This window comes from Scomber japonicus, chromosome 3 (genome assembly GCF_027409825.1).
Source record: "Scomber japonicus isolate fScoJap1 chromosome 3, fScoJap1.pri, whole genome shotgun sequence".
NCBI lineage: Eukaryota > Metazoa > Chordata > Actinopteri > Scombriformes > Scombridae > Scomber > Scomber japonicus.
In genome coordinates this window covers 4593848-4614974 of record NC_070580.1, presented here as the reverse complement: position 1 = coordinate 4614974, position 21127 = coordinate 4593848, and the positions used below count along the sequence as shown (strand labels likewise).

The window sequence follows — 21127 nt, the reverse complement described above, 5'->3', positions numbered from 1 at the left end:
TATAACCGCAACTTCAAGTTCCGAGGAGGATGTTGAAATGAGGTCGAAAACTGATTTTGTTTTTGTCGAGCTGCTGTTTCCAAAATCAAGAATGAACTTTAAAGTTGACATTTTAAAACATTTATAACGCATTCACCAACATGACATTGTTGTATGAGTTAAACACTACTTTTGCATAGTGAAAGAGAAAAACAACAACTCATGTCTGCTTCCTCAACCCGTTACAGCCTCCATGTAATGATTTCTAAGAACATTGTAGGGGTGTTCTAAGAAATTAACATTTTCAACATCATTTTCAGATCTGATATGCAATTTTATGGAACTGTTTAGAATGAAAACCACATTTCCCATAACCTTAATCCCATTCCACTCTCTGAAAATGTTAAACTTGTTGAAAGAGAATTTGTCTATCTTCCACTTATAATATGTATTTTAATATTTATTGAAACAGGGGCTCCTCCTAAAGTGACATTCATCGACTGTGAACCGCTGCGCCCCCTGTTGAATGAAGAGTGTACGCTGCACCTGTGCATCAAAGACTTCTGTCCTAAAGATGTGAAAGTGACATGGACTAAAGATGGAGAGACAGTTCACTCTGGTTTCTTCAACACTCCCCCTAGCCTCAGCGCCAACGGCCTCTACTCCATGGTCACTTTTCTCAAATTCACTCACAACAGGGACAACCAAGGCTCCAAGTTCAGCTGCTGGGTGGAGCACAGCGCTCAGAAGGAGCCTGAGGAGAGATTCTTCACAGTGCCAGACCTGTCCCTGAAAGACAGCTCATGTACATCTATAACAGTGACTGATAAATGTGGTGAAACTCATGATGATGAGCCCTCTTAGTAACATCATATCTGGTCATTGCCATCCAGCTCTGATATGATGTGCATAATGAGTGGCTCTATCTCTCTATGGATCCACAATACTGCTTCCACAGAAACAAGTAACTGCTTCCATAGCAACGAGTATCAAAAATGGTAAAAAAGTTGCATGCTGGGTCACATTCTCAGTTTAGTTTCTTTTAGATCATATACAATATTACTGAGGCAGGAATGTAGAAACAACTGATGAAGTGATGTAGAAACAGAGCAGCTGTTGTTCAGGGAGCAGGAAGACCTTGGGGGGCTTGGAAAGTGGTCATGGTGTCTCCCATAGTGCACAGCCTGGCCTAAAAATACCTGCAAAGTGTGCAAAACACCAAAATTGTGGGGTGGCTGTGGTTCAGGAGGTAGATCGTTGTCCGTTAATCAGAAGGTTGGTGGTTTGATTCCCCAGCTCCTCCAGTTCGCACATCGAAGAGTCCTTGGGCAAGATACTGAACTCTGTTGGATAAAAGTGCAATATAAATGCAGCCATTTACCAACTGTGAACTGCACTTGAATTAAAAGTAATGTAATCTCAGGTATACAAAGAGAACAAAGGTGCAGCTTCCCAGCAGTGGAAGAAGGGGAACCACTGTAACTCAGTCTCTATCACAGCAGATCAGAGACCCTAAAAGAAAGAGTTCTGTTTAGCTGGAGGTCAGATAAAAGCCTAGGTCTAGAATTAGTGAAATAAAATGAAGCCAGCCTAATGGTACACAACTGATGCTGCGTTAAACAAGGGTTCGAAGTGAGGGGTCTGCAAGCAAAAGAAATAAAGGAGCAAAAGCAGATATAACGCCAATGACACGTGCAACACAAAAAGTGTATAAATGCACAGATTGTGAGGAAACATGGCAGACATGCCAGTATGCCAAACTGCGTGCACGCCATCCAGAATGGAAACCTGGCTCCAAGAAGAGGCAGATACATCCATCTGATGAGTGATCACCTGCCTACATACAGCACTGAATGGCACTGCCCAGTAATTAGGTCACAGATGAATCAGTGGATATAGCCTGCTGACAATTTACTAGGCTGGAAGAAAGACGAAAACCTAATCTGCCAGATTAAGGTGACATGCTGTACACTGATTGGTTATGCTAGCAATAGAAATTGTACCATCTGACCATTGTACTATAGTGAGAGAGATCTGAGGACTTTGGAGGACAGTGTCTTTTTTTCTTTGCCAAAAAGTGTTAAAACTGTCTGTGTGTGGTCTAGTGTTATCTAGACACAACACATGCCCAGCTAACTAGTTTATAGCTGTAACTGAGTATTACTTCCAAGGCCAAGGAGAATACAGCTGTGTAAAGCTGTAAATAATGGCTCATCCACTGTTTAAAAGTCCCAAAGACCACTGTATCAAGCTGTATGCTAATGTTAGCTGTCTGAATTGATCAGATTTGAGGCTGTTTACTCTCCAGAAACTCAGCTGAACTCTTTACAGACATACACTGTATTTGTCACACACATTAAAAACAAAACCTTTTCTAACATTAAGACATTCATTTCATATTCTGAAAATATGAACAATATAGTGCTGCAAGGATGAGCACATCACACCTATTCTGCATTCAATCCATTAGCTTCCCATCTCCACCAGGATTGATAACAAGATTTCCATCCTGACTCACCAGTGTATTTATTGCAAAAACACTGGCTCAAAGAAGACCAGCTAATAACTAAATCTTCTGCTTCTTCTGTGTATAACTGTCAGAATCTATTGTGGACATTGCTTTTATTATTGTTAAGCTATACACTAAGTAAGCTAAGGACAAAAACTTGATACAAAAACCAAGCTGTCCCTTTGTTTCCATATTATTTAGCATTTGTCATGGAGTGTCTATTTCACACCTCTTTTACAGGGTTGTCATTCTAAAAAGAGTCAGCTGGAGAGTTTTTAACTAACTCTTGGAGCTATCATTACCTTAATTAAGCTAGCAGCTGATAAGAGAGTGAGACAATGATGAGAATGAGATGAATGAGAATTATTTTTATTTTATTTTTAGAAAAACATACTCAAACATTGTTGAAGTGTTAAAATAAAGTTTCCAGTTTTTGTACAGGTTTTGCAGTTTTGTGATTTATTTTCTTAATTTGTTATCAAGCAGCTGAAGCTTGTCAGGGGCTTGATAATGAGTTAATAATTAGAATCAGGTGTGTTAGAGTAGGGAGATACTTAAAACATGCAGGGCAGTAGCTTTCCAGGAGCAGAGTTGGAGTCCACTGGTGTAATGTATTTATACTGTTCACAGTGAGTTATGAAGTGTCATTTTGATGTTGGTAATAAATCTCCTATTTGTGTAGATATTGAACAATTTTAAACACTGTCCATCTCTGCTTACTGGGTGTTCACAAGCCCTCTATGACACATGATTTCAACATGAAAGTGAGAATGAAGGACTAATAAATCACAAAATAATTATGGTTCCTCCCAATGCTGGCTAAGTGGGAAGCTGTGAGATTGAGTGTGAACACTGTGCTGTGCTGTGCTGTGCTTAACTGATTACATATTTTCTGTATAATTTATTAGTATTCTTTATAGTAAGACTTGTACATTTCATAAAATATTTCTACTATTTTTTAGACTGATTAGTTATAGTATCAGTGTAACATGAACTAAACCAGGTGTACTACTAGTTTATCTGATATTGGTAAATTTAAATAGCAGGAGTTGGTATTGATTGACTTTAAGAATAAGCATATGGGCAACCTTAAATAGCACAAGTTTTACTGGACAGATGTTAACAGATGTGCTGCTGCTCTGCATACAGACACTGTGGGCCAAATCACGTGTAATGTGCTACTGCAATAATTATTGACTTTTCAGGGGTTTATATAATTATAAACTCTTTTAAGGACTTTAAGGCTTGCAGTCTTTCAAGTATGTCTTATGTCTCGCCACAAACCTCCTGTGCAAAAATATATTAAAGGTGTATGTGACATATATGAAGCATCACTACAGTATTAAAAAAATCATGATAAAAAAAAAAGTTTTTTAATATCGCTTTTATTCTCTCACAGATGTTGCTTTAAGTCACAACAGAGTTTCAGTGTGCTTAACATGCTGTAAAGAGCCAGACTACTAATATACTAATTTTAACATATTACTGAACACATAAAAAAGTGTGAAATCCCTAAAGCTCCCGTGCAGTTTTCAAAACATATTGCCTTCATATCCGCACACAGTGGAAGTGCTTATCAGTACAGATCACCACATCATAGAAATAATTACTGGTGTACATTAAAAAAAATCTCAGAAGAATGTCTCAATATGAGGAAACAATAAGGAAAAAAAATAAACAATACATTTAAATGAGAATATAGCATATGATGTTGCTGGTAAAAATAATGTATCACTTTTTATCTTGCAAGCTAAATGAACTTCTGAGTCCAAAATGCATCCAGTGTGTTCTGCACATTCATCTCTGCTGTGACAAAAGCAAACATAAACAACTATAAATCAGAAACAGTAGAAGCACTACACAGTCTGCTTACAGTCACACATACACACACACACACACACACACACACACACACACACACACACACACACACACACACACACACACACACACACACACACACACACACAGCATGCCACATAATAACTACAGTAAAGGCATTTGGTCAGTGTTGGTCTGGTTTGATTCATATACTTAAAACACATTTGGTCATTCATATAACACTGACATTTCTTACAAAACACAACTGTATTCAGGATTAAAAAATACATTATTTACAAGTAAAATCATGATAAATATCAAAGCTACTATTTGGAGTCACACTGATGCACAGAAAATAAAATAATCACCTTTAAACGGATATTTGGATTGTATCTGTGTATTCATGTCACTTCTGTTAATTCTATTTTACAACCTGAAACCATAACATCTCAAAGACACCTTTACATTGAATATCTTGGTCTGTGAATATTTGGCAGAAAGTTAAATAGTCTTTAAGTCATATTGCAGTAATGTATCATGTTTATGAGCAGTTGTGTATGTCATATTTCTCTCAATATATTCATATATTTTAACAGACATATAAGGCATTAAAAGGCATAAATAGCAGCGTACTATATCAGCTCACTACTGTATGCAGGTCACAAACCAGCCCTCAGTGCTGTAATCATGTTGATTGTAATACTGACATTTCTAAAACATTGATATATTTATTTATATAATACAAAGAATAAAGAAGGAATTGCTTGATTTAATCTGAACAACAACAATCACATCATCTCAAAATGTAAGACTGTTTTATTTTGGACCTTGTGGTTTATTCACTTTTGGTCTTGGTGTGTTTTTGTGCTTCAGTAGAAAACGTGTGATTGTGTTTGGGTGGACAAGCAGCTGTTGTGACTGCTATAAAACAGTGTTGTGATGCCAGATAGTCAGAGATCTCCATCTACTGAAGTCCGGGGACCGCCCTAAAGACTTTGGATTGGTTCTGCAATATAGGTTTTGCTTTAACTTGAATTGTTTTAATAATGACATTTGGGAGATTGTCCTCAGTCTCTATGAGTGAAGCATTTAGAGACCTATCCTTTGATTCTACATATAAAATCACTACAGTAAATACCTTCATATGAAGCAGCTGTTATGGCACCTCTGAATCATTAATAACCAAAAATAATGAAATGAAACCTGAACTAAATGTATAAAATAAAATGATTCCACTTTCAATTTGACAGTAAGATGTAGCAGTATGGCTGGAGTGTAGGTAAAAAAAGAAGATTTGTGGAGGACAAAGTAGAGTCAGAGACAGAGCGGATGCTGATCAGCTGAAGTCTCGGTTGGTGAGGATCATGGGGGCCAGCAGGGTCCAGATGTACAGGGCCAAACACATCCAGCTGGAGGTGATCTTCACCCACACTGTAGGCCACTTGCTGGTTACGGTGTAATCTGCATTAGGACTGCCAAGAGGAAAACACAACAACAGGTCTTTCATCATTCTTCACTTGCTCATCATATTTAAAAGATGGAGAAAACAACTTGAATCTACATCAAAATGTGGTACCAGAGATGAATCTCACTACTTACAAAAGGCTTACAATTTTAAAACACATTTTACAATAAAGAACATTATACTACCCTGCACTGTAAAAGTCCCAAATGTGAGCAGAGCAAAAGGGAAATTATCTCTCTGATCCACAATGGTCTGAGTAGAGGATGATACCGCGAGGACGAGTGCAGCGGGCGCACATACGCACACTTCACACACACATTGAACGTAAACGTTGGTAGGGATGTTTGTTACTCCCTGTGTCACTTCCAAAGACGCAGTTATAAGAGAGCTTGAGTTGATAACAGTTTGATGACAGTTTGTAGCGCACATTACTGCTCTCCACTGATATGACTATAATGTGTTGATCTGACACTGAGTCACTGGTCACCGAACACTTTCAATAGTCAAAGAGTCAAAGTCAAAGAAAACTCCGACTCAGACTCCACACAGCCAGCGGGCCAGGCGCTGTTTCATCACAGCTTTTACCTGAATGTTACAACACTGTGCATTGTGCAGTATTTGCACCGTTATCTGCTACATTTTATTTCTACCTAATCTGCGCTAATCTGCAGCTGAGAGCAACACGCAGGTGGCTGTATGTCACAGCTGGCTGCAGCATCATTCAGCAGCTGAAACAATGAGTGTGTCTCCAAATTGATAAAAAGGGCTGTGCGCATTTACGCACGCGATACAGCAGTGGTAACTTCATTAACACCAGATCGATCCGGATCTAATGGCAATTAATGTTCATTTGCACATTTACAAAGATCACCTGTTACACACAGACTCAAGTTTATATGTGGGATTGTTTATAATAAAGCAGAATTTATGGATGAACCTGAGCTCCATGCGAGCTGTCAGGACATTTTTATTTTTAAGTATACTTTTTTACTACTTTTTTATACTATTTTTAAGTATTTTGGTGGGACTGAAGATCACAGACAGTTTAGAGAGTTCAGACAATATTGAGAGATGGTCTAACACATTACTGGTTTTGGTCTTTTCATGGGACTTTTTGAGAGTAAGCAAAACATAGAATAACAGCACCTTAAATGTTCACCTTGAGCTTGTGTCAAAAGTGTAATCTAATATTTGATTCTTCTTAAAACATTTGCTATGGTAATAGTTATAAATGATGTCTGAGTGTTCTGATTGAAAGCAGGAAAAACAACAGAGCAGTGCTGTATGTGTTGTTAGCAGCAGCATATATGGATGCTATGTAGTGCAATAGTTAGACACAATAGTACATTTTCTGTTGCAGAGCTGTGCTGTTTACTTTGTTAGTCTGAACTGAGTATTGAGGTGGGGGACAGTACTGACCTGTACCAGTTGGTGAGGGTCATCATGATGTAGAGTGAGGCCAGGAAGAGCATGAAGTGGAAGAAGGAGTAGCTGTACTGGACTATGTCCTGCTCATTGTCCAGCACCCTCCTGGGTCCAGACACCTCCTCTGATATGTCAGGGCTGCTGCTGCTCTCATCCAAGATGGCTGAGTCTTTGGAGGCCATGGTGAGCTTGTTCACCTGGCTGGTGCTGGACGAACGGATACTGAGGGCAAAGCAGAGATAGATGGATGCTGTGTGTCCAATTAAAAAAAAACAACTTACTGTTTTTTTAGTACAGGAAATAAGAACATGTGAGGAAACTAACAGACTGACCAAACAGAAAAAGCATTTACACTTCTACTGAAATATACTCATCACATTCTTTGCTGTGATTGGACACTTATGTTGTCAGTTTCACCTACCTACAGGAAGTAGCAAGTATGCTGAAGTGCAGTTGTGTTACTTAAACTGAACTGTATTGGTGTAGCTGACAAAAAAAATCCATCCTCAAGTCTGTTTAGTTGTTGTTGTCTTTAAGGACATGTCCATGTTGTTGGCTTAAAAGCTGATTTTCACAGTTCATTCTTGAACTTGGAAACAACAACTATTAATCAACATCTATTTTGATAACTAATTCATCCTTTTGACTCATTTTTAAGAAAAAGTGTTTAGCTTTAGCTTGTGAATATTTTCCTGTTTTTTTTTTGTTCCTCTTTGACAGTAAACCAGTAAACTGAATATCTCTGGGTTGTAGACATTTGAGGACATCATCCTGGGCTTTTGGAAACATTTTATGCACCAAAAAACAATGATTAATTGAGAAAATAAACAACAGATAATGAAAATAATTGCTACTTGATAGTGATTTTAATTATGCAGCCCATACATCAATGGAGAGAGTAGACAGGAGTCCAGGATGTCTTGTCCTCCATCCAACACTATCAAACCTCTGACTCCAGTTACCTCTACCCCATTCAGAGAAAACAGTCAAACACATATCTGACCTCGGCTGCTATAGCAACACTATCAGAGTGCCTCATGTTTTCCCCAAAAGGAGCAGACTCACTGTTTACCACTATCTCAAGAGGAGACAGTGTCTAAACCTATCATTTGGTGAGGCCTTGCTATGACCACAAAGCCTAGTTTGACCCAGTGCACATTAATGATGGAAAATTCCCTAACACTACTTAAAGCCCATGTCATGTAATATAATTAAACTGATACTAAATAGACAATGGATTTACTTTTGTTTTCTATTTACAATACTGTAAATATTGATCTAATGATGGTTATATCATATGTTTTATTTTATGTTTGTCAATGTGAAGAGGGCTTGCATTGTAATGGAGCCTCCAGGGATAATGCTGAGTGGAGCTGTGAAGTGAAGGTCCTGTGACGCCCATGAGTTCAAAAACATTTTTCCCTTAGAGAGCCTATAACCATTACATGAGCTGGACTGAAAGGACTGTGCTCATATTTTTCTATTTTTTTGCTCAGTGAGAATCTGAACCAGTCACACAGGCTGTTAGCGGTGTGAGGCCCATCAATAATCAGTTACCAATCCTTTCATTCCAACTATCAATGCCTGCACACTGCAAAACCACAACTGAACTAGGACCACTTCCTGGAAATTACTTCCATGTGAAAACTGTGCAGCTGACAGGAAGTTCTGAATATGAATACTAATGTTTCATATCTTACCCAGTGATAATAATCCTACCTGGAGTAAAGGATGCACAGGACAAATAAACCAAGCCCCACGATGCTCTGAGCGTCCCACCATTGCAGGTACGGTGACGTCAGGACGGGTTCTTCTGTTCCTAAAATCATCACAGCTGTCTGGTTCTCCATCTCCATAGGGGCCGGTGTGGGGGCAGTGATCTGCTGGAAGATACCCAGCAGGCTGGGGTTACATGCTCGGTCTGGAGGAAAAATAAACAAGCAAATATTTTAAATCCACAAAGATTCACACTCATAGAAAATATAAGATCTCATATGTGTGCATGTTTCTGACTTTCACATGCTTTCATAGTTGTTCTTGGGAAAAATAATTGCAAGCACAGGACATGAGATCCATGAAACTAACATGAAATTTACACTTAAACCATAACAAATTAGTAGTAATGCTTTGTATGTAGAGAAATCAATTAACTACAGTATGTCATGCTGCCGGAAGTGTAACATGCACCATGCATATTGAGAAGAACAACCAAAAGCATAACTAGCTAAAGCTATAAATCACAGTCAAATAACATAAAAAGATAAAAAAGCTGTCATTACACATGAACACATACTACAGACATATTTCTGTGTCTTGTCTGAGGCTAATAACTGCCTGTTAATTCAGCAGCCCATCACTGCATAACTATCGTGATTATTACTGGAATATTTCAAGAAAGCAGTAAACATTCTCACCAGGCTCGTTATTCATGGCAGACCAGGTCAGAAACATGGTGTACAGGGTAAGGATGGAGGACTGCAGAAGACCTGAACGTGGCTGAGACTCCTGAGACACACAGAGACAACACAGTCATACATCTATGAAATCATAATAACTTTCTACACGTGTGCATGTATGTTAAACTATGTTTATGTATTATCTCAAAAAGAAGCATGAGGAACTATATTTCATGATTTTGGAAATAGAAATACTCATACTCACCATGATTACTGCACAAACTCTATAGATGGAGATTGTGAGATGTGGTTGAAAGTAGTGAAAAAGCCAGTCAGTGGACCTTGAGTAAAGGTTATTACAGACCTTATCTCAATTCTGGCCAACATGAATGTAGATCTCTATTACGTGTAATTTATTGTTTACTTTTTGATCGAATCCTCTCAAATGTAACAACTTTACACTTTAACGTAACACTTTATTTTAAAATGAGTGTGTGAGCTCATAAGTGAAGGTTAGAAGTGAAGAAATGTCATTTGAAAAGATAATATTACAACAATGTAGCACTGAAAAGATGACTCCAGTATATTTTGAGATTTCAAATGATTACATAAACACAAAACTAAGATGCCTGTCAGTCTAACACACAGGTGAAGCACACATAAAAAACAGTAAGGTCAGTAATAAAAATCTAAATAAGAGGGTATAAATTTAACTCATTTTTGAGAGTATTATTATTATACTGCACAGTGTTTCCTACTAAATAAAAGTAGATTTTACATGTGTTTCCTATAATGCATCCATGCAGTCATTTGATTCATCACTGTAACACTGTACCTGTACTTTAGGCAACACAGAGACCACCGAGGCCACCGCACAGAGCAACATGTTGAAGCTGATGAAGAACTTGTTAATGAAGCATTGGTCAGGCTTGGTGTAGAAGATGAAGAACAGCACAATGGCAATAAATGACAGGATGTAGTTGAAGATTGTGACCGCCAGCAAAGCTGAAAGCAGAATGTGGAGAAGGAAGAAAATTACACATAAATATTATTAATAGGCAAACAAGAAATCTATATTTACATAAACGTCTACGTTTTTATATGATCTATGCGTTCTCTTATTTCAGTTGTTCTTTTTTCAGTCATGAAACAGTACTGTAGTTCCATCCATCCAAACTACATTCAAAAATTGAGCTATTTTAGTCAGCATGTTGTCATTCGAAAGTGTGAGCACAGTAAGAAGTTGTATACAACTTGTAACAGGGGCACAGCTTGACTCACTGACCTGCATACCAGCCTTTTGAGTTGCTGTTCTCCATCTTTTCCACCCACGACTCGTTCCAGGAGTGAGCAAAGTCCACCAGCAACACCAGCTGGATCAGAATGAAACAGAAAGCTCCACCGCAGCCCACAATAAACCACGCTGTGACAACAGAGGCACACGAGTCATTCAATGTCTCATCATTATATCAAAACTCTGGATACACATATACTGGATAGCATGATGAAAGTTCTTACTGTAGGTGAAAGGCCCATCTGGAATGTAAAAGGCACCGACCATAACTGCCACCAAAGCAGCCAACTTGAAGAACCAAAATCTGGAAACAAATAGTCACTGAATGATTATACAGAAAGAAAACCCATAAACAAACATGTGATAAAAACTGCTTCAATCACACAATTCTAACATATTTTCTATTTTTGATTGCGTTGTAAAAAGAACATGTTTAATCAGAGACCCTAAAAGTCAAACAATGTCCAAAACATTTCTTTTAACCCTCCTGTTGTCTTCGGGTCAACAGTTAATATGTCATAACTTTGGTTTTCTTATATATAATTGCCTCAAAATTACATGGATGGTCCCAGACTATGCTCTTTGCAAGTACAATTAATTATGAATATTTTTGTTAAATTATGTGTGTTTTATTAAAATTTATAGCACCTATGGTCTTCCCACGCTATTGCGCTTTCCAGCACAATGAACATATACACACACACACCCCCACACACACAAAAAAATTACCTCTAACACACCCCCCCCCACACACACACACACACACACACAACTCCAAAGCTACAGATGTGTAAACCTGATTTCATTACAACTTCTGATCTACCTACATGCGGCTACACACACACACACACACACACACACACACACACACACACACACACACCCACACACATGCACACAATTTCAAAGCGACAGGTGTGTAAACCTGATTTCATCACAATTCTGATCTATCTACATGGGGCTACACACACTCAAACACACTTCAAAGCACTGGGCTTTTACATTGGACCAAAACACAAGCCACACCTTTGATATGCCTTTCCCCAATTGGGGACAAGATGACAATAAACAAAAGACAGAGTGTATAGCACCCTTGGGGCATTTCACATTTCACAGCATGATGAAGATGACCTACACAATATTACATCCTCTTGACCTCATTTTGACCCCTTTGGAGTGTCAGTGGTTATCCAAAAATAAGTAATAATTTCTGCTTATTTTATTCAAAAGCATGGTATAATTTCATGTAAATGAGGTTTACTGTTCATAAATTAAGCATAATAAAAAGAATAAGAGGTGTAAAATAAGTTTAAAATATGTGGTAATGAGTTGGAATGAAGTGGGCTAAAACTATGCAACAGAATGTAGTGATCATTTGACACTTTCTGCTTTATAAACAGTCGAATTAGACAGGTCAATTTGACATTTCATGTAAATGAGGTCTACCACACCATACATTACAAAAAGAATATGTAAAATCTGTGGTTATGTGTTGGAAACAAGTTGATTAAAAGGTGTAACACAGAATAGTGTGATCATTTTATACTTCATGCTTTATAAACAGTCCAACAAGACCGGGTCAAATTGACCCGGGAGGACAACAGGTGTGACTATTTGCTGCCATTAAAAAAAGTGGTTTCAAAACAATATCCTGATTAAACTTTGACATATAACAATCTGTGGTATTTCATCCACTTGTGTGCCTCTGATCAAAACCATAGTGAAAATAATTCAGAATTTCTGCTTTTTTAACTAAAAAATTAGGTATAATTTTATGTAAATGTGGTCTATCATACCATATATTACAAAAATAAGTGTAAAATATATGTTAATGTGTTGGAAACAAGTTCACTGAAAAGGTGAAACAAAAAAATTGGTGATCATTTTATACTACATACTTTATAAACAGTTGAACAAAACCGGGTCAATTTGACCCGGGAGGACAAAAGGTGCGTAGTAAAAACAAAGACAATACGAGGGTTAAGTGTAACATTTAGATGATCATTTGACTGTCACAAGGCAAAAACAACAGAATCTCACACACTGCCAGATTTTAAGTGGGACAAACTATGAGAGCTGCTCATTTAATAGCAGAGGAAGGATGTAAACTTTACACAGAATATGCAGTTGTAGGTTTTCCTGTTCAAAGCTCTACAGATCACATGCACTGAAATGATGCTTCACTGTCTGATATTTGCATTCTGGTGCAGCTTTGCAAGATGTGAAGGATGGCTTAGAAGATGTGACGGATGGCTTAGTGATTAGTGATTCATGCAAAAATATAAGGTCAATATTGTATATAATGTGTAATAATATCATGTATCAGTTTGGAGGTTGCAGCACCTGTGCACTGCACTGAACTTACAAAGAAGGAGAGTTGAGTGTTTCTTCATATAGACCTGTAAAGTTTGCCAGGTTGCACAAAAGAATGCATTCATAATGACTTTTAATTCTTTATTTTTTTTAATTGTATTTAATATACAGTATGTATTTATTTCCTTTGATATATTTACTGTCTGCTGATTGCTGAACTCTTCTGTTCATTTTATGTGTTTCTTAATGTCATTTATTTTCTTTGTATTTTGCTAAATCATGTTCCGTTTATTACTTTTTTTCTTGTTTCGGGGGAGGAGGAGTCCATTACATAAACCTGTGGCTTCTTGACCTTCACTGTCACATGTTTAATTACTATTATCTGCTTTATATGTGTATCTTATCTGTTTTCTTGTATGTCAGTTTTCCACTATCACAATGTAAAGAAACTAAAGAACATCATTTTAAGCTCTGGTAATGTGATAGTATGTATTGTTATATTTATAAAGTAGATGAAACTACATAAATAATGAAAAACAGACTCAGTATACTAGTAATGTACTATAGATTGATAATGGAAATGAATGTTGCAAATGTAATTATGTACTGTATCTGAAGACTTCAAAGGTAAGTGCAGGACAAAGGCCACCTGCTGAACAACATATTGTATAACTTATCATAACAACTCTGACCTAATGTTACAGAGTGAAGGTGGAGTTTTGTCTCTGTACTTGAAAGTCCAGTCTGGTAGTTTTCAAAAGTAGAAACAGGACTCAGTGGTGGCACATCTATCTGTGTTGGTAATATTCAGTGTGTGTTGCTGGTGGTACTTACCCGTTGTGGATAGCAGCACGGTGGTCTTTGCTGTTCTTGATGTTAAGCATAAGAATGGCAAAACCCAGGAACCACATACTCATGCCGAAGCAGACGCGGTACACTGCCTTGTAGCCCACAAACATTTGACAGTTGAAATCAGCCTGAATTTCGGGGATAGAAGGGCCTGTTCCATTTTCACAGAAGCCTGGGATCTACAGAAACAGCACAGGAAGTCACATTTACACTTTATAAAGCATCTATCAGGCCAACATTATGAATCGCTAACTGACCCAATTTAAGTCAGGTGTCTACTCGGTCAAAACAAGTCACATCTAATCAAAAGTAACTGGTAATGAAGCACCAAATCAAGTAAATAATACAGAAATGAACTGTGGTGTATAAATGATCCTTGTGATGATAAGCAGATTTAATAATGGCTATACTAGACATTAAGATGAAGGGTTAAGGATGAAGTATGTTTACTCCACACCTGCTGATTTAAAGTACACTAACTGATTGAGTTTGCTGCATTTTAACTCACAGATGTGAAATGTAAACAAAAGAAATGTGTGTGAAACATATAACCAAATCTACATCATTTTATATTATTCTTTAAAAAATTGCAGTAAGAGAAAAAGCAAAACATAATGGTATATTTTGAACTGAGTCAGTGTTGTGGGCAGAGAGTGTGTGTGAGGAGGGGGCTAGGTGCAGGTGTCGCTGGGAGGATCTGGCTGAATGCTAGAACTTTTTAAGTTTCAAGGCCAGTGGCCAAGGTGCAAGAGCTTGTATGGAAAAAAATACTAACCTAGGATGACCATATTTGGGCACATGACCCGTATATGAACCAAGTCAAATGTGTTGGAGGGGTTTGGGTACATTTCCACAAAAGAACCACAGACCTCAGCAGTGTTTAGGGTATAAAAAGGGGACACTGACATTGTATATTAGATCATTTCATCATAGACTTTGTCTGTGTATTTGGTCTCGGGTTTTGCTGCCGGCAATAAAACTCTACTGCGCTCAACTTTGAAGACTCCTGGTGATTTTTGAGACTCTGAAAAACTTTTTGAACAACTGCTAAAAGCCAGATTGACCAATTTGACCCCACAGAATCAACACTGAAAATAAGTTTAAGTCATCATTTTTCATCAAACACATGCCTGAATGCTTTCTTAACTACTGAGTATGTTAAATAAATGTTTTTCTGTTCATTATTCAGTAAAAAAGTGCTGAGCAGAGTTGCACTGTGTAATGCACAGATGGATTTAAAATCATTTCATTTATTTTTATCTAATTTCATCTGTAAAAGCCTGTAAATGTACTTATATGTAGTCTTAGGCCTAACAACACTATTGTATGATATAATGTGTGTGTATCACAATATGTGCTGTTGTACATTAATTAGACTTTTATTTCACTCCCTTTAAGCCAAGAAATGTACCACAAACACAATTCCAAGATCTTTGATAACATTAACATTATGTTAAGTATCATTCTGCTTGTTTCACTTTCAGAAAACTAAAGCTACAATCAAGTATGAAAATTAGGAATCATGCAATTGGTAAATGCAAAAAAACAAACAAAAAAAACTGCATTCCTGAGAGGACGCATCTATTCATGGACAGGAGGGGACTTACTCTGCCCCCCCCCCCCCCCCCCCCCCCCCCCCCCCTGAGACTCAACACTGGCTTCTTTCTGACATTTTGGTTGAAAGCGTCATGAGTTTAAAAAAAAAGTTGCTTCTGTGTGCTATGTTTCTGCCTCAGAAATCTATGTGTGTTTGATGTCTTTAATGTTTGACTATTGTATATTGATTGTATTTGTTCATTAAATGAACAAGTGGGGATGTGTAGTAGAGAAATAATATTCATTGTAGTTTCATATCTACTTTTAGTCTTTTGAAAGGAAACCTGTGCTCTTTGCATGGCTTGGTGTAAACAATGTATCTCTCTCATAGTGTGTGAAAGTGCTGCTGACCGGTTTCCCACTCATGCACTGATAAGACACCACCTGTGATGTCTTGTAATGTCTCAGTATAATGGGCTGATTTATCCTGAGTGCTTGGCCCAGGGTGAATTAAACCGTTACATTTGCTGTCATACCCTTTTGAGCTGCTGGTCCACACCGGGCGACAGCATGATGCAGGCAACGATGGTCCCCAGCAGCAGGATGAAGGCGTAGATGACTCTTGTCACTGTGGAGTTCCTGCTGGTTGGACAGCAGCTGCACGCCAGACATGTAGCACTGCTGCACAGGCATGGCACCTACACACACACACAAACACACACACATAAAGCCAGACATTCAGCATCTGAAAGGACAGGGGCAGAAAGAGGAATAGCATTGTATTCCTACTATGCTTTGAGATGTTTTGAGCCATAGAAATGTAAAGCTTGTTTTGGTGCTGTTCTTTTTTGGTAATATGAGGAATTCTACAATGAACCGATGTCATACTGTATTAAAGCTGTGAAGAACAGTGACAGATATATAATCAGAACATAAAAAACATGTATTTTTTGATAGAAGGATGTTGGCTTCTCATACATGTGATTAGACACAAGAGAAATGACATTGTCAAAGCATGATCTGAAAGTCATCTGACAATCACTAACCTGATCACTGGCCTTTGGCTGAACTAAAGGATTGAATTCATCTATTTGGCCCCTCTTAAACTCCTGAATTTATCTAGCAGCAGTCCATTGTTAGTTTGCAGACCTTGACTATGGAGTACAAATATAATTTCTTCGGGAGCTGTGAGATTCTCACAGAAAAAAGAATCTCTCAGTTAAGACTGACCTTGCATGTCAGCTGTAGGAGTGATGATTAGAGAATGAAGTGTTCAGAGGACTGTGTACTCAATGAGGACTGCATGTTCTGCCAGTTTTCTCTTTCACTTGCAATAAATCCTCAGCCAGACTTTACAGCAGTGTAAACAGACAGAAATACACTGTGAAAAGATGCAACTATTTTTTAGAATATTTATTTTTATTTTAATAGTACTCCACCTAATATAAAGAACTTATCTCCCATATTTCATTTCCATACATAGTCCAATCAGCATGTCTTGCAGTCAGCTGGGTTACAGCAAATAAATGATGGAAACACTTAAAAACAACAACAACGAAATAGAAACAGCATTTATATTCTGGCAATATAGACTAAATGTGAAAGCATACTGTATGTTTATATCATTTCATAAGCAAAAAATGCCAAAATTCACTGATTTCAGCTGCTCAAATGTGGAAAATCTGCTATTTTATAACAAAGAAAATAGCTGACTGATGAACAGATGAGGAAAAATAATAATCTGTCACAACCAAAGCAAAGATAAATAATTTGCTATAGTTCCCAACAGTAAAAATCCTCTGATTATGAAGCTATGGAGGAGACTGTGTTGAATAAATTAGAGACAGATATTGAGACCTTCTTAGTTTGTGTGTGTAAGTGGGTGTGAGTGTGAGTGTGTGTATTTAATCTGGGTTTTGGGTGTTGATATATGTGTGGTAATATGTTCATTATCTGTCGAAATAATAATAATAATAATTAAAAAAAAAAAAGTAAACCAACAGATATGGAGATACTGTTTAGAGTCATGGTAATTTGTAGTGTCAGTGTAACAACTGTATCATCTAATTCCACTGGCATGCATGTATGTGGAACATTTACATTCATTATGTATCATATATCATTTTCAAGCATTTTCTGCTGCTGAAATGAAACCGCCGTTTCAGTTGGCAACCAGTACAGACCTCCAGAGTTTACAGGAAGTAGGATGTCTAAAATCAGTCATATACTGAGGTGTCATAGCACTCCCTGCAAACGCATATGTACAACCAGCCACATGCATTTACAGTAAACTAGCGAAAGCCAGGAGGTTTGTGGTCTCAGCCACAGTAAACATGAAAAACAAGACTATAGCTCATAACCTATATGGCTGAATAACTGTGAAACACTACAGGGCTTTTAATTTGTACATCATTTGGTTACCATAGCAGCATTTTTAAGATGTGTGGCTTTATGTAAGTTTATTTAATTGTATAGTACTTGTATGTCATCAGTCAGTGAATGATTGACTCAGTGATGGACAGATATAGTCATTGAGACTGGGCCATTTCATTACGGCTATAAAACAAGATGTGTAATCATAGTGTAACATCATTCTTTAACTGTAAGCTTCACTTCTCAGCAGATTTATTCAGACAGTCATTTTGGAACATAAATATAAATCTTAAAAGTTTACAGCTTTTTAGATGTATGATTTTATATTTTTATAATTGTTAACAAACAATGTGTTAGTGTGTCACTCTGTGGTTTGTGATGCTGTATGTGGCTCTCACCCACAACATATAAACACTCTGGTCAACTCTGGTAGTGCATTGGTTAGTATTTCCAGCAGCAGGATGATGCGTGTTCAAGTGTGTGTGTGTGTGTGTGTGTGTGTGTGTGTCAAAATAAACTACAGTGTGTGTGTTCATGATAATAAAGGAACTTGTGTGCAACAGTGTTTTTAATATGTTTTGGCCAACAATGCAGATCTCAAAGGAATAAGATATATTAGACAGACAATACAAGACAATAGTGTTTTGGTCTTATAAAAGGGATTTGTGGATAATAAGAAAAATATTACATTACATGTCCTTTAAAGGCTGTCTGAGGCTTGTATATCCTTGCTTTCATTGGCTCCTGTTGTAAAGCTGCTTGCACTCGTTATTGGAATTGTGTAAAACTGACACAGGTGAAAAGAAATGTTATTTTTGTAACAACCACTGATTCAGATTTGAGAGGCAGGCATTTAAACTACAGAAAACATGAATTCAAAATAAAAGTGAAGGGTACATACATATGAGGGAGGCTATGAGTGGCTTACATTAAGTAACTTTCACTTCATTAAAAACAGGCAGAGCTCCTTGACCTACATACACTACCACTATTAGAGTGCTTTAAGTGCTCTAACCACTGAGAGGAGTCAAGAGATACGGAGACCCGGAAGATTGTCAACGTGTTAATACCCAGGCCAGACAAGGACAGCTTAGCAAAGCCACAGATAGGCCATGCTAATGTGTGTCAAATGACACACAACCAGCACATGACCAACCAACCAACCAATCCACCAACCAACCAACCGGGTCACTCTCTGTCCTGACCTGAACCAAAATACAGCCCGGAAATTTCTAAGCAACAAAATTGACAGAAGCACAGTCTTCATTTTGCTTGTGCCTCAGAGTCACTTTGAAAGTACGGCAGTATTTGTCAAGCTGTTGATCATTTTGATAATTTACTAATTATTTAATCTAATAATCAAATATACATCCCAAATATTTGCTGAGGAATGAAGGAATCTGATGTTTTTCTCTTTTTCAAAAATCACTGTAAATCACCACCTGAGTTATTTGATTATTGGACAACTTGTGATGAATATTTACTCATTTTCTGACATTTTATATTAGGGAAGGGCTAACATGAATAGATAAATAGCTCAAATAATAATTTAACAATTGCGTTACCTGGCATCTTTAGACTTTCATTCTTATTCTAGAGATCTTTTTTAGTAACTGTTGTTCTTCTCTCTCTCTCTCTCTCTCTCTCTCTCTCTTTTGTATAAATACATAGGCTACTATTGCCCTCCATCTATCTGTGTCCATTCTGTTGTTGTGTTTGTGAGTATTAAGCTTGTTGGTCTTACAACAAGGCAACAAAGCACAGTTAATCCAATTAATCACGTGTAAGCAGATGACCAACTGTGTTATGATTAACCTTTTACTTTACTGTGGGCTTCAACTTCTGCTTTCACTCCCTCATGTTAATGTTAATATTAACGACTATCAGCACGTTAACAAATTGTAACACATTATTGAGACTCTGTCCAGTGGTCAATACGAGTAAAAGTCTCATTCCTCTTTAATGAAATAAGCACATTTTAATTAGCCCATGTGTACAGTAGGCTACAGACAATATAGACTAGAGGAAGCTATGTGAAATGCCTTTAAAAAAATGTCAACACACATTTGGGAATATCTCCTGGGCATTTTATTCAACAATATTTCAACTAAGACAAAAGGTTAGGCTAATACGACTTTCTTCCACTAGCTATAGATTATGTTATTGTTATTCGACGTCTGAACGTTTCATTGACAAAGCTTGGTAAAAGAGTAAAGAGCACTTAAAGTGACACATATTTGAATTGACTTTGGTTGAAAAACACAAGCTGTCAGGCGGGTGAGAACAGAATGAAACGACTACACTGGGCAGAAAATGTACCAAAAATGAAAGCTGCTTTTACTAATAAAGCCACTAAGTTACTCTGTGTTCAATACTGGCTCAAAAGCGATGGGAGCAGTAGATATATGGATGGAGTTTGCTAACGTTACAGGAGAGCGGTATGCTGAGCTGTAGAAAGACTACCTGTTGCTTAGCTATTACTCGTCATGACGTCACCTTTACTTTAAATCAGTTTAAAACAAGGTAGATGACACAGTTCATATTCCCAAATATTACAACTTACGCAGCCGGCGAAGGAAAAGGCCCCCAAAACAGCTCCCATGACTGTCAACTTTCAGTCCAGGAGTGTCGGTGAATCCGTGTTGTTCCTCTCGCTCCTCTCCTCTGACCCTCCAGGCTGAATTTTAAATACTAAACTAGCAAACGGCCGTGTGTCAGGCAGGTTGTCAGCAGCGGTATGAATGTTAATAGGCTGCCACAAGTGCTCCGTGCTTGGCTTGCGCGCGACAGTTGTGTTTTTTCCGCTCAGTGCGACTGTGCGCGCGCCAGGATGGATTACGTCATTACGGCGTTGACAGTTGTGACCTGTGCATTGATCATTCTTTTGAATTTTTAAAAAACTTTTATTTAGATTGTTGATGAACAATATTGTATTAATGTTATAACACAGCATAACAACACAATATAAAAAAGAATAATAAACAAACAAAAACAACAATAACAAAATAAAGCAAATGAAAGTCATTTTTGTGTGAACACTGAATAACATGACACAATGACACAATTAAATACCGCAAATAAAGACACACAAGAGGTTCAATTTTTCATATAAAAAGTTGAAATGTTTGCATGAATGAAGTTTGGTTCATTTTTTATTACAGGTTGTT

At 37.5% G+C, this 21127-nt stretch overlaps 1 protein-coding gene across 2 annotated transcripts; it reads right to left on the bottom strand.

The window, feature by feature from the left end:
• Nucleotides 1-5318: 5318 nt before the first annotated feature.
• Nucleotides 5319-20707, bottom strand: si:ch73-267c23.10 (serine incorporator 1). Of its 2 annotated transcripts, none has more exons than XM_053315401.1 (10): nucleotides 20524-20707; nucleotides 16124-16285; nucleotides 14037-14230; nucleotides 11114-11193; nucleotides 10881-11018; nucleotides 10431-10600; nucleotides 9614-9704; nucleotides 8919-9120; nucleotides 7194-7421; nucleotides 5319-5781 (listed from the first exon to the last, which is right to left on the bottom strand). In XM_053315401.1, the coding sequence occupies exons 1-10, from the start codon at nucleotides 20560-20562 to the stop codon at nucleotides 5646-5648; spliced, it is 1440 nt and encodes a 479-aa protein (XP_053171376.1). In that variant the 5' UTR covers nucleotides 20563-20707; the 3' UTR covers nucleotides 5319-5645. The 2 variants fall into 2 exon arrangements, with proteins under 2 accessions (XP_053171376.1, XP_053171377.1); XM_053315402.1 differs by having other exon boundaries at nucleotides 20533-20562.
• Between the last annotated feature and the right edge of the window lie 420 nt (nucleotides 20708-21127).

Bases quoted from the DNA above. Each gene is read 5' to 3' on its own strand.
- si:ch73-267c23.10 (XM_053315401.1), bottom strand. From the start codon at position 20,562: ATGGGAGCTGTTTTGGGGGCCTTTTCCTTCGCCGGCTGC. The intron at 11,019-11,113 runs GTAAGAACTTTC...CTGTTGTCACAG, and splicing joins AGATGGGCCTTTCACCTACA to CGTGGTTTATTGTGGGCTGC. The intron at 10,601-10,880 runs GTCAGTGAGTCA...TTCTGCTTTCAG, and splicing joins CTCAAAAGGCTGGTATGCAG to CTTTGCTGGCGGTCACAATC.